The 14,077-nt window shown below is 45.0% G+C and overlaps 1 protein-coding gene across 6 annotated transcripts in view; it reads left to right on the top strand.

The window, feature by feature from the left end:
• MB21D2 (Mab-21 domain containing 2) overlaps nucleotides 1-12,284 on the top strand; it is a 61,953-nt gene extending 49,669 nt beyond the window's left edge. For 5 of the 6 annotated variants that reach the window (XM_032986873.2, XM_032986874.2, XM_032986876.2 and 2 more), the window contains one exon: nucleotides 8,593-12,284. In XM_032986873.2, the coding sequence (XP_032842764.1) occupies nucleotides 8,593-9,857 (1,265 nt within the window). In that variant the 3' untranslated portion in view covers nucleotides 9,858-12,284. Of the gene's footprint in view, nucleotides 1-6,692; nucleotides 6,779-8,592 lie in introns of those variants that run through there. The other variant, XM_032986875.2, reaches the window with a different exon arrangement.
• Nucleotides 12,285-14,077: the final 1,793 nt, after the last annotated feature.

Here is a 14,077-nt window from a genome sequence, read left to right as displayed (position 1 = left end):
TGTCCCTTCTTCCTTCTGTTCTGCTTGTCAGCTGCTCTCAGACCTCATCACCCATATTCTTCAGACCCTAAAGCATGTCTTTGATTTGCCCTCTGACTTGCACTTCAAATTATTTGTAAGCTTTCAGACACTCTTATCTTAGTTTGGCTAATATGACTCTGGAGTAAGTCCATTGGATAAGCAGACTGGCAGGCTAGAAACCCAACATCAGTTTGGAGGGTGACTGTTAAACTCATCACTACCCAGTGCAGAGGTGCACAGCAATGCAGGGGCTCCCTCTGACAGTGCTGGTTCCAGGTCTGGAAGCTGTCTAGCCCTGCTGTTGTGGTCTCTGAGACCTGAGTATTTTAGCCAAGCAGGTCACTACAGTAATACCACTGCTGGTTTTGGTGCCAGCGTGGGTTTGGGTGTTTGTGACAGTACCACCCTTTTCTGTACAGGCACACCCTTTGAATCTGGGCTTTTTCTTTTCTTTTTTTTTGCTTTTTCCCCTTGCACAATGAAATACCCCTCTCCATTGGCAGAGACGATTTCAGCTAGCTGGGTGCCATCCACCAGGGCACATGAGAACTGGAAAAAAACTGGGACACTACTTTTAAGATTGTTTTTAAAGAAGCCTTTGGAGAAAGAAGATGATTTCTTTTACGAGGGAGTGCTGGCTCTCTGCAGTGTGTTCTGTCACCCTGTCACAAGATTTCTAAAAAGAGCAGAATCAGTAGGACACTGGTGTATCAGTCTGCAAAGAGCAACTTCCTTCACTCGCCTCCCATATTTGACTAAACTGGTATCAGTTCAGTCTCCCCACTCCCTTCCCACCCCCTGCCTGCTTCCGCCAACAGTCCTCTCAAAATGTGCTTTGTAACTAAAGACGCTCCTAAAGAGCTGACTCTTTCAGTTCTTCTGCGTAACAAAAACTTGTTCTGCTCATAAATAGATTTGCAATTACCAAGGGAAACAGAAGAATCAGTGCAACCCAGCTGCATCAGAGCTGGCCTCCCATCCTGTCTTAAAGAAGCCCCTGAAATTCAACACACGTCACTCGGGCATAGCTGGGAGACCTCTGCAGGGATCTTTCCTTTGAACAACATTCCTCTTCTGCAGGATCTGCTGTTTGCAGCAGAACCATCAAGAAACTGCAGAGTGCCTGCTTAGTGTCTTTACAAAAGATGACAAAAACTTTTTGTTTTTTTGACTAGCCTAGGTTTTCACATATTTCTTACAGCAGTCAAGGATAAGAATTGCCTGGCCAAAGTGGAGGATCCTGAGATTTATCATGAGTTTACAAATTGATTCTCTGCTAGTAACATCTGGTGTGTGCTTAGTACCATCTGAGCAATTCCAAGCACTTTCTGAGCATGCAGGAGGTCAAACTTCCTTAGCTTTTGGGGCTTACAGGAGGGTAATGATGTTATACAAAAGAAAAAAAGGCATGCCTGAGGTTATGCGTCAAACTGGGTAGACCTGGGAGGAAAAATCAAGAGCCCTGACTCTGCTGAGTCCTATGGAAGGATTAAGCAGTAGAAAGGAGGAAAGCAGTGGTGTATGTGAGTGATCTCAGCTATTCCCTGGAGAACAGATCACCTATGTAAGGAAAATCCCTTTTATATGTCTTCTTTCCAGGCTGCCAGGGAGCATGAGGGGCGCATACACCCAGCATAGTGGGTTTGGGTCACCCTGGTGAGATGAATGGGCACTATTCCTGCCTTGGACAGCAGGTGTGCCAGCTCCCTGCAAACCTGGATGGGCTCAGCTTGTTTTAGGTCCTGGGTTCAGGCTCTGCATCCTTGCAAAGTGGGGTTTGTTTCCCAGTGACGCATTCCTGCATATCCCAGAACACATGCTTGGAGCTGGGGCATGCAGTACCATAGGGCAAGCTTCCCGACCAGGGCTCTGTGCTGCTTCTTGCTGAAAGTGCTGAACTGATGAGGGCAAATCAGATCTGTTGTATCAAAAGCAATTCCCAGCATTTCTGGTTTCCTCAGAGATGTGATTGCTTCCTGGAACCCCTCTGGAGAGCTCTGTGGGAGTTCACTTGCCTCAAGGCCTCAGATGGGTCTATGGAGGAATTAAACATACAGCCCTATTGATGTCAGTGGGGACTTTCTGATTTCTTTTATGAGGGGTATGTTCCTATATTTCTTCCCAGGTGCTGGGATGCTATGGCAGCAGCATGATGATCACTTTCCTTCAATATGGTTACTAAAAAATGTTGTTTAAGACAGGTCTGTGCAAGACTGGCTGCAAGTAACAGGAGACTTTGATTTGGAGAGGGCACACTTTAAATGCAAGGTCAGCCGATGATCAGTGCCAGAACACCACATCATTGCTATTGATTGAGGAAATGAGCATCCAAACCTCTTGTTTTGTGGAGATTAAGTTACCTGAAAAGTAAGAAGGAACAGGGGGAAGAAGATATCAATGAGAATGCCAGCTCAGGTGTTAGATTTCTCTAGGGAAAATCTCAATTTTAATTCTGTAGGCTTTCTCCTGGTATGTGAGGGAGAGGAGCTGTGAGAAGGACACTTCTAATTTTGTCCAGTTCTCCTTTCCCTCCCTTCTGTCCACGTGCACATGTTGAAGTCTGTAAAAGATCTGAGTGCCCCAGTTCTTCTGATCCTTCGCAGAGAGCACTCAGTCCCTAGGCTGAACCCATGGTGGTTTGTGTCTTTGAGCGGGGTTGGAGAGGGTCCTCTGGCATCTTCTGAACTCCGGTGTGGGGCTGAATGGCAGGTACCAGGCATGTTTATTCTGTGCTGCAGCTATTTTTAACAGCTGATGTTACACAGACTTGTGCTTCTTCTCAAATCAGATTAAATGGCAAAGTCAATAGGTGAGCAGAGAAGCTCAGTCATGAGGAACAGCAAACTTCACTGTCACTTGCTGAATTGGACTGCACAGCTGCCTGCGGGCTACAGACAGCCCCTTGCCATTAGCCTGGCGTCTTTTCCTTCTGGAGAAAAGGGGCAAGCTCCTGGCTGAATACCCCACAGATAAGCTTGTGTATATTACTTATATGTGTCTAGGAATCATCATGCCCCTAAAGGTCTTCGGCAGCCTGGCAATGGTATCTTTATGGTTTTGTAGCCTCTCGGTTCCCTCCTGTGCAGGTGATGTATCGAATACATTTGGGATCTTAAGAAGCTGAAGATGATCCATGAAGGACCACATTAGCTTTCTGAGCCAGCTTGCAAACCCTTCTGGCACAGAAAGACTTCTAAGACAGGGATGTTAGAGTAACTCATGGTTGCAGCAGTTTACAGGGGTCAAGGAAGAAAATCAAGGCTGTGCACTCTGTGGACTGTCTCCTCAGCAGGCTGATGTGGAACGTGAGCAAGGCTACTGCAGATACTGGGGTCTAAGTTGGAGAACAGGAGTAGTGCAGAGCTAGTGCCTGAATCTGGCTTGACTCCCAGAACTCCCGTGATATGATACTTCTGCTGAGTACAAGGATCTGCAAATCCTCCTTTGTGGAGCCTTTCTGAGCACCCCACCACTCTTTTGACCTCTGTGCATCAGAAATGTCCCTTTATTCAATGACTGCCCTGAACATCACCCCATTCAGTTTGATGAGGTCAGGTTAGACTAATAGAACATCATCTTTCCTTGCTTACATTTCCTTTTGGTGGCAATGGTTATGTATCTAAGGCATTGGGAAGGAAAGCTTCAAGGAGGAACCCAACATTAGGAAATACCTATGTTAGAAATAAGTTTTTGTGTAAATTTTTCCTGTGGTCATTTTTTTTAGACAAATCTGTGTGTTCCTCCTTATATACACAAAGCTGGTCATGAAATAATATCAGATCCCAGCACACACCACAACGGTCATGAAATCAGTTCATCTGAAATTCTGTAATGGGCGGAGAGCATTTTTGCATTGCTTTTTTTTAATGGGAAGAATAGTCTTTGTGTCATGTGCATCAGAGTCCCAGTTAATTCAAGGATGTATCCCAAATGCAGCTGTTATATAAAAGTAAACCCTCTTTTCTCTGTCTTTATTCTCCTTTTATCACAGTGCTTGGAGTAGAAATAAATCCTATTTTCCTGCCACTGAAGGAATAACAATGAAATGAAATTTTGTCTGTAGAACACATTTGCTCACCTGTGTTACTCTGAACACAGCTTGTGAAGGTCTTAAATTAGTTACACAGCTAGGAAAACAGAACTCCTTTAAGGTGTTTTAGATAGAAGTGGTAACCAAACACCAATCTCTTACTTAGAAAAATACCAGCTTTGCCAAGCAATCTTTCAAAAGAACGTGTCACTCATGAGATGACTGCAAATTATGTGTTTTGCCTGGTAGCAGCAAGAGACTTCTTAAATATCAATGAAGCTACTTTGATGCCATGAGAGCTGGTTCTTCAGCTATAATAAGTTTTTTTTGTGTGTTTGACCCTACAAGTTCTTGGTTCAGTCTTTACAGACAACTCCACAGGGCTTCTACAAATTTCATGAGGTTATCAGTAACCCCTATTCCCTGCTCCTCCCAGGTGGTCCTGGTACTGAGATGGAAAGAAAAGAACTCAAATGGCCCACTGATGCTATCTCAAGTACTTGGGTCAAGTACCAATCTTGATATTTTTCTTCTTTGTATTTGCACTTACATGCTTGCTGAGCTGGAGTGCCTGCTTCTGTTGTACATACACGTGGTTCTCTCAGCTTGCATTTGGGCTGTTGAAACTTGGGATGAAAGCCTTGTGCCAGAGTAGTGTGTTCCATACAATGTTGGCTAATGGGATTCCTTGAAATCCCTTCACATTTCAAACAGATCTATGAAAAAGGGGGGCAGTTTGAACACATTGCAAAGCCCTAAAGCCTTAGTGAATCCTGAATTTGGCCATCTCAACTATTTATAGAACACTCTATGCCTATTCTAAATATATTTTCCTCAGGGGGACCTCATCTCTACCCCCTGCTCCACAGCTTAAATTGGATCAGCAATGCTGCTATGATCTGTTAGCAAAAATTCCTCCTCTAGCTCTGTGGCAGGGCTGCAGATGTTGCTGGTCCAGGCCTTGAAGGGGAAATTCTAGGCCAGGCAGAGCTCAAGGGTTTGGATTTAAGCTCTGCAGTCAGCCAGGTAGAGAGATATTGATGATATATTGGATCATTTCTTGTAGCCATTGCCTGATTATTTTTTTCAATATTCCTCCTCTGCTGGTAGGTCTAGAGTTCTGGAGGGCGAAAGCCAGGTGACGCTGGCAGTGTAGGACACCTTTCTCTTTCAGGAGTCAGCCTTGCAAATTAGGCTTAATGGTGAGCACACAAAACCTTTTATAAGCATAAAGAGTGGTCTGTGGGCAGAAAGCATTTCTTGTTGCAAGGATGCTTGGAATTGGTGATGTCATCTTCTTTCTCTGCTATAGGGAAGCATCTCTTTTGTGGGAGTACCTACCTGACAGTGCTTGAAGAGCTGTGCCTCTGACTCTACAGGATGGGTTTTCCTGAAATGTTTCCTACCCACCAGGAGCAGAAGCCTCCTCTTTGCTAGCTGGCATTTTGTAACCCCTCTGGCAGTAGAGCGGGTTGTGCTGGCTTTGTCCAGTGCACGTTTTGCTTTGTGTTAGAGAAGGCAAGAGTGCTGTAAGATGGTATAGAACTAACTGCAGGAGTGGCTCCTGCTCTCGTCTGACTTTGGAGTTTGATCATACATGTTCACTGTTTCTTCCAGGCAGATGACCTTGGGGCATTTAGAAAGCAGGGCTTTAGTCTCACTTGCTGTTGACTGAATAGGGTCAGACTGTCTACTCCCCCATAAGCACAGAGGACCTCTTCAGGCCAAGGAGAGCAACTCATCCCACAGTAGATGCCATAGTGGAGTGTCTCTGCCTTTTAGAAAAATCATATGATATTCTTTTTCAGTCAAAGGCTCTGGCTGTACCATAGGATAGACATTTTGGTGCAAGGGGTGCACAGCAGAGCTTCACAGGACATTTTTCATCCTTCAAGTTTAAAAATATTTAGAAAAATACAGACTTTATTGAATTCTATAGATTGAAGCAGTTTCTTCTGTAGGATAGTTACGTTCTGTTTGCCTCTCTCAGGCACATCTGCAAGTCTGCATGGCAGATGCTGCAGATCACAGTCCTGAGTGGAAAATTTGGGGTCAGTATAGAGGAAAGATGTGCCATCAGGATCCTACCTATCCGGAAAAGCTGTGCTACCCCACAGTAAAGGTCAGTACTGACTTGTATGCTCAGAAAAAAGCAACTAGTCCCTGTCCCTATGATGTGATTGACCCAGACCCTACTTCATGGGTCCTGAACTCAACTTAAAACTGGGGTGTAAAGCACCAAGGCTGCTTGCACCGGTTCAAGGACAGGATTTGGGAGCAGTGTCTCAGTAGTGTCTCCAGAAGTCACATCAGTTTAGGTACCCGTTAGAAATCCCCTTCTTCTGGGTAAGATGGAGGAATGACTGCCGCTTACTTGGCCTCAGGGATAGAGAAGCCTGTGCAGTGGTTTTGCCATAGATCAGGATAACGTAAATCACTGTGTATCTAAGCCTCAGACAATGTTTCTGAGGTTGATGGAAGCTTTTCTTGGTTATTACCCTTTAAGGATGAATAGGGCAGCATGTGGCAAGATCGCAGAATGGGATTAGCTCAGGATTTAGCAGGAAGAGTTTCTTAGCACTCCTCCAGAGCTAATTCCTTCTCTTGCAGCCTCTGGAACTGCATGAAATGAAAAGGGTTATGTCCTTGCCTGCCTGGCAGGAAAATCATCCCAGTTCAGTGCAGCAAAATAGGCTGGATCTACTGCTCTTGGAAGGAACGAAACAGGTAAAGTGTATTTAACAAGGAATTTCATATGGGGCATTGCACAGTTACCCTGAAGATTGCCCCAAGACACATTCCCCTTCATACATAGGCCTCTTCTGCAGTGTCCTTGGCTATTCCAAGGAATCAGTGTCAGCATAGCTTTAGATTTTGCTCCAGTCATGGCTTACCTGTGTGCATGCAGATTGCGTTTTCTAGCCCCTGTCCTAGCATGCAGGAAGGACAGGTGAGTCTCTCCGAAAGCACTGCAGAGCCCCTCAGCCTCTTGGTCTGCTGCTGCTGAGCTGTGCTAGGGACACCCGTTCAGTTCAGGCAGTATCTGTGAACCCATGGGGATGCATTAACTCAGGAAAGGTTCTGCAGTACCTGGGGCTATGCCAGGATGGGTGCTAAGGCTCTAATGCTGATCATTTGAGTTAGTGTTTCAGTAAAAAAAAACATCCTAATGTGTCTGTCTGTGGTTCCTGGGCTGACAGTGTGATTGTCAGCTTTCTGGCTCACCTCGTCATGCCTCTGGCTAGTTATTCCCACTTATTTCTCTCTAAGACTGGCTTCCTTGTAATGGAAGGTCTCCATTTGGCCACTCTTGACATAAACAAACTATAGTGCCTTTTGAAAGCTAAAGTAATGTGTGCCAAAAAACCCTAGTATGTTTGTGCTTGTAAGAAATAATGACATATCCCTTTTGCAGTGCTTATAAGAGTTTCAGCGTCTCCATCCAGAGTCCCTGGCCTTAGTTCCCTCATGACCTAGGTGTGTTGTCTGAACTGAGGCTGGGAAGGAATCGAGAGCGTTTAACCGCAAGATGAACACCGGGAGTGAAACAGCCCAGATAGGAGAAGTAGACTACAGAGCAGATGAAGCGCAGAGCTCAATTTTAAGCCTAATTTGAACACTGAACGAGGTGCTAATATCTCAGCTGCTGTGTGGAGTCTCTTCTCGGTCTACTGTTCACTCTCTGTGAACAGAGTATAGAGGTATAGATAGAATACACAGTGAAAAACTGTCTTTGCACAACTGGTACAGGCAGTGCATGGTGAAGGGAAGCGTCTGATTTTGGTAGTGAAAATAGAAATGTGTTTTCATCTCTGTGCTCTGGGGAGCTGATCAGATATTTAATGGCATGATACCATCATTACAGCTTGAAAAACAAATTTCAGAGTTGGCTTCTATAATTGCCTGATAGTTTAACCTGTCTCCATTCCCCCATAAGAGGAGGACGTATTGCCTTCGTTCATGTTGTCTTGTTCATCGGTAAATGTAAAACAAATTGTAAAATCAGACCTTCTTGAACTAACATTCGTAGTTATGCATTCACTCATGCATAAACCAACCCCCTGATGCCAGCCCAGCTTTTTTCTTATACCAGAGAGAAACTAGGACCAGTGAGTCAATTAATATTGTATTTTCTCTTTGACGTGTCGGGGAAGCATTTGAATACCAAGTAAATGCACAACAATATGGTGAAAAACTGGTTTAGAAGGTGTTTAAGAAGTTAAATTTAGTCCTGAAAGTAGCTTGGCTGTGTTTTACCAGAGGCTTCTGCTTTTTTCCGTTGCTCCCCGGATGTTTAGGATGTTAGTATGATGTTTAGGATGGACTTCACCCATTCCCAGGAATGCAGGGAAGGCCCTGCCCTGAGCCAGGTGGGACTAAAGGTTGGCAGAGTGCTGGGCCTGATGACACAAACATTGATAGATACCTCTGGCTGCTTTTTTTTCCTGCTGGGTGTGGGATGGGTTTTTATTCTGGCTAAATCCTGTATCCCAGATCCGTTTGCCTTCTCTTGAAAGGACTTCTCTTCCTCTCTTTTGCAGGCATGGTTCAGAAACTTGACCAGAAGCTGCCCGTAGCCAACGAGTACCTGCTGCTTTCAGGTGGTGTGCGGGAAGGTGTGGTGGACATTGATCTCGATGAGCTGAATGTTTATGCACGAGGCACAGACTATGACATGGACTTCACCCTGCTTGTGCCTGCACTGAAGCTACATGACCGCAACCAACCAGTCACGCTGGACATGCGCCACTCGGCTTTGTGCCACTCCTGGCTGAGCCTCCGTCTGTTTGATGAAGGAACTATCAGCAAATGGAAGGACTGCTGCACGATCGTGGACCATATCAATGGAGCTACCAATTATTTCTTCTCTCCAACAAAAGTCGCAGACTGGTTCTATGACTCCATTAGCATCGTCCTCTCTGAGATCCAGAAAAAGCCTCAGCGAGGGATGCCAAAGGTGGAGAAGGTAGAAAAGAATGGAACTATCATATCCATCATTTTGGGAGTGGGCAGCAGCCGCATGCTGTACGACATTGTCCCTGTGGTGTCCTTCAAAGGTTGGCCAGCTGTGGCCCAGAGCTGGCTGATGGAGAACCACTTCTGGGATGGGAAGATCACAGAAGAGGAAGTCATAAGTGGGTTTTACTTAGTGCCTGCATGTTCCTATAAGGGGAAGAAGGACAATGAATGGAGGCTGTCATTTGCCAGAAGTGAAGTGCAGCTGAAAAAGTGTATCTCCAGCAGCCTCATGCAAGCCTATCAGGCCTGCAAAGCTATCATCATCAAATTGCTATCCCGCCCTAAAGCCATTAGTCCATATCACTTGCGGAGCATGATGCTGTGGGCTTGTGACAGGCTACCAGCCAACTACTTGGCACAGGAGGATTACGCAGCCCATTTTCTCCTGGGTCTCATTGATGATCTCCAGCACTGCTTGGTTAATAAGATGTGCCCTAACTATTTCATCCCCCAGTGCAATATGCTGGAGCACCTCTCTGAAGAAACCGTCATGCTGCACGCGCGGAAGCTGTCCTCAGTCCGCTCGGACCCTGCGGAACACCTTCGAACTGCCATCGAACATGTCAAAGCAGCCAACCGACTAACACTGGAGCTCCAGCGGCGGGGCAGCACCACCAGCATCCCCTCCCCGCAGTCAGATGGAGGGGACACCAACCAGCCTGATGACCGGTTAGCCAAAAAGTTGCAACAGCTAGTGACTGAGAACCCCGGGAAGTCCATCTCTGTCTTCATTAACCCAGACGATGTCACAAGGCCCCACTTCAGAATTGATGATAAATTTTTCTGAGCTTTCGTCAATGTTTCTTGGGATTTTTTTTTTCTTTTGTTTTTAAAAACTCTTGCAGTGTGCAGGGTTTTTTTGTTTGGTTTTCCTTGATGACTTAGTCTCTTGTTTTTTACATATCCAGCGTAGATTGGATCTGTTGAGAACAATCTGAATAAATTATAATTCCTGGTTCTGCAGGACGGTGCAGATTTTGAAACAGTACAATACTATTGCATATGCTGCTTTGATTTTTTTCATCCACCCAGCCCCATTGCCTGTGAGTAGTTTCTAAAGGAGAACATGCACCGTAAACACACATGCCACAGTGTAATGTAGATTTTTTTTTTTTTTTCCCAAGCTTCCATAATTTATGTACATTGTTTGGCCTGGGGAAGGGACAACTCACCTTCCGTTGCTTTGGAAATTCACTTCTTTTTCCATGAGCTTCCATCACCCTAAAGAACTGAGGAGAGACTCCGGGTTGGAAAGCACTACTGGCAATTTGACGAGGCCAAATCTACTGGGCTGAAGCCCAGTTCATCTGTTCTTCATACTTCTCACACTAGGGGAGAAAGTTGACTTTAAAGATGATGATGCAGCTTTTGGGGGAAAGAGTTGTTTCTGTTTTGATCTACTTTTTGAATGTAATTGTTCATAATTGGACCTTGTACAGTCCAGAGGGTTGTTTCTGCTGCTTTTCCATGTGGAATAAGGTTATGGAATGTTAGTTTTAGTGTGTGTAATTATTCAAAGCCTTATTTAAATTCTATTAAAGAACATACCATTATAAATGTTAATTGCACTAATGAAATCTCTGCCATTACCTCAGTCCCACTGTTTGTGTTTCTTTCATGAATTAGCATCTGTTATTAGGTCTTAGTATTGCAGATTGCTTGAGGCCCCTTGGGTCTCATGGTTTCAGGTGATTTCTTGATTGTCTTTTGTAAAAGGCTCTTCCTTGTTAGCCCTGCTTTGTGTGAGAAGTCAGATTTTTGCATTGGCATATTTCTTTGGATGCGTATTGTGTGTTGCAGTGCATATTGCATTAATATGTATTGCATGTTGTTGAAACAGGTTTACCATTAGATAAGGATGTAATGCTAAAGCAGTGGTATGTGCAAAGTGAATCAGCCAGATCTCGAGCAAAGGAGCTACCTTGCTTCTGTAATGCATGTATTAGGCCTGATCCTTTATGGCAGTTACCATTCCCTTGACTCCTGTGGACTTTCTGACTTACCCTGGGACATATGAGATCTTACTTTGGTCTCATGTTTGCAAAAGTTGTGTTTGTATGTAAACTTGTGGTGCAGCAGTAGCCTTGAAAAACACATACACTTTCCTTTTGTGTGTAGGATAAGATGTATGGTAACAAGGGTTAGTCTGAGCCAAAAATAATTCCAAGAGTTCAAGGATAGAGTGGCTTTTTGTGGCTGGCTGGCCAGTGACTGACGTTTAGGCCTTAAATCAGCAATTTGGGCTTACTGATTATCCCAGAGAAGCTGTTCTGATCCAAACTTGATGCATGTTTTAAAATGTGATTATTAGAGCAGGTTGAAGTATTTTTTAAATATTTGACAGACAAATGAGGCACATATCTAGTAAATTCTAACAGATAAAAATTGTGTATGAAAAATGTGTCACTTTTTCAGCCCAGCCTTTCTGGTAAAGAAACCAGGCTGGTGGAGCAACACACCAGCAGCTTTGGAAACTGCTTTATTAGATGTCAGGGAGGTTTTTAATACCTGATCTAGTGCCCAAGTCATGTCTTAAAATGAAACTGGCTCCTCCATCTCTTGGCCATATTTGAAAACTTCACCACATTGCTGTAGCCAAGATGTTCACATTTACCTGAATTTACTGGTACACACTTACATGAGCCTGAAGAAGCTCTCAGAAATTGCTGGCTAGATGGAGTGGATGAGGATTTAACATTAAAGCACAATTGGCTAGTGATCGTGAGCCCCGGTGCAGCTGCAGTTATGGTCCAGGGAAGGACATGTATTGACTTCAGTGGAAGCAGAACTGGGTCCTACCAGCGTGGCTGTTGCCAAAGATGAGTCTCTGTTTAAATCTGTGTAACCTGCCAAGGGAGGCAGGAGAACCAACCAGGAATCTTCTCCAGCGGTGCTTGGAAAATGCAGATTCATTGAAATGGTCTTTTCCCCAGTCTCCAGGACTTCTATCCGTTGGAAAAAGAGTCTGGGCTCCAGGATGAAGTTTCTCATCACCACATGAAAGAGATCTGCTCAGCACAAAGCAGGAGTAGCCTGACATGCAGATACTTTGCCGGGAGTCCCAGTGTCCGTGACAGTGCTCCTGAGTTATGCAGAAACACAGCCTTCCTCACGCCAGTTCAACGTCCTGATGACCAGCAGTTTGGCTAGCCCATGTCAAGCTCTGGTGTGTGCTCCTTTTTTTGGTTTTAATTAAAAAACATTTTGAAAAGTATCCATCTTGTTCTTCCTGCATTATGAGGAAAATATGTGTGTGTTGGGTTTTTTTGTGGGGGAGAGGAGGCTTGGCTTTTTACTGGACTGGTAAGCAATTTCCCAGGTAGGTCTGAGAGAGAATTATATCCTCTGCCTGGACTGTCTGTCTTCCAGGAAGGCAGAACCCCAATCTCTGGTAGGTTTTAAATCTCAGTCTAGTACTTGCTCCTTTCCACATACTATAGCTGAACTTCATGAAGTAAGTTGCCAGCCCAGAGAGGTGATGTGTGCTTTGTATGTTAGAGAACACTGAAGGGTCTATTTTCTTCCTCTCCTATTGTCCCCTCTTGCCTTTGAGTATATGCTGGGAAAGACTTAAGAAATATATAGGTGTCTATGTGGGATTTCAAAGTAGTGAGTAGGCTTAGATAACAACAGCCTATTATTCTCCACTACCCTCTGCAAGTTTCAAGGGGACTGCAGTGCTTTTCCTATAGGGGAGTTCTTGAAAGTCCTTAACACAAGCATTTTAGAGCACCCAGCCCCATGGGGTTAAAAACTTGGCCAGTGTGACAAACACTGGAGTAAGTGGGAGTTTGCTTTCAACTAGCAATGTAGTCATCTTTCCTACTGACATCAAGAGGTGACAAGTCAGTGCTGTGAGCCCACTTCTCAATGGGAACTTCAGTTCTGCACCCGCTGCTATGAGCGATAAGATTTTTTTTTTTTTTTTTTTTCCCATTAGCTACCTTCCTGCTAGATTCTCCCTGTTGGTGGGTGATGTTGCAAAAGAACTGGGACAGTTAGTGAGGGGCTGGCTGCATGTGTAAGAATGGAGGAGGTCTCCTTTATGTTTCTGCATGTTACTGCCTCCTACACTGCTAAAAGGGAGGGGAGTCCCAGCAACAGGGTCTGGCCTTCAGGCATCAGAAAGGTGGGGAGGAAGAAAAAGTGCCCTTCAGAGGCACCACTTCCATTTCTCAGTGTGTCCCTCCCTGGGCATCCTGGCTATTGTCCTACTCTTGGGACAAGCTTGTGCCTTTGCTCTTTCCACAGGGCTTCTGGCCAGTAGCGCAATGGAAGGAGCAGCTAATTTGACTGGTTCCAGCTGTTGTCACTTCTTCTGGGAGACTATGAAGAACCTGTCACTTCAGGGGGACACCTGAGCTGCTGCAGAGGTGACAAAACCACCAGCCAGTGGGGGATTATTCTCTGTGCTATACTGGGGGGAGTACTCAAATCAGAGCAGAAGGGAACAGCAGCCCAAGAGCTTTGTGAAAACCTGCAGTCTCTGCTCCTTCAAGCATGTGAAGCCTCAGTCACTTCTGACTCGCTGTGGTAAACCGGTTTCTCCACATTTTCTAATACTCTAGCCTGGAGAAATATTGGTGCTCTAACCAGAAAACTACAACTGAGCATCAGAGTCACTCTTTGCAGGAGATTCAGCAGGAGTTTAACCATCCACTGCCCAAAACAGAAGCCAGTCCCCAAAAGCTGTTGAAAGAGCTGGTATTTAGCCATCTGCCTTTTCAGTTGTCCTGTCACTGTGAGAAATAGCTCTAATTTTGATTTAAATTCATGGACTTTTCCTGATTGCCTTGTTCCTGTGGAGAGCAACCTTGTTTCGGCAGTTATGGTGGTTCTGGGTTTGGCAGGGACATCCAAGCTCTGTGCCCTTGCCCTTCCACTTCTTGGTCTCCTGATGGAGGGTACAGTGCGCTGTGAGACAGGCTTGCTTCTGCTACGAATTGACAGGTCAGTGACTGAAACAGGCACTGAAGGACAGCAGACACTTGACATGAGATGTGCCCT

This window comes from Tyto alba, unplaced genomic scaffold (assembly GCF_018691265.1).
Source record: "Tyto alba isolate M040663 unplaced genomic scaffold, T.alba_DEE_v4.0 Super-Scaffold_10, whole genome shotgun sequence".
Classification (NCBI taxonomy): Eukaryota; Metazoa; Chordata; class Aves; order Strigiformes; family Tytonidae; genus Tyto; species Tyto alba.
The sequence above is the reverse complement of the archived record's forward strand: the minus strand, read 5'-3'. Positions and strand labels throughout refer to the sequence as shown.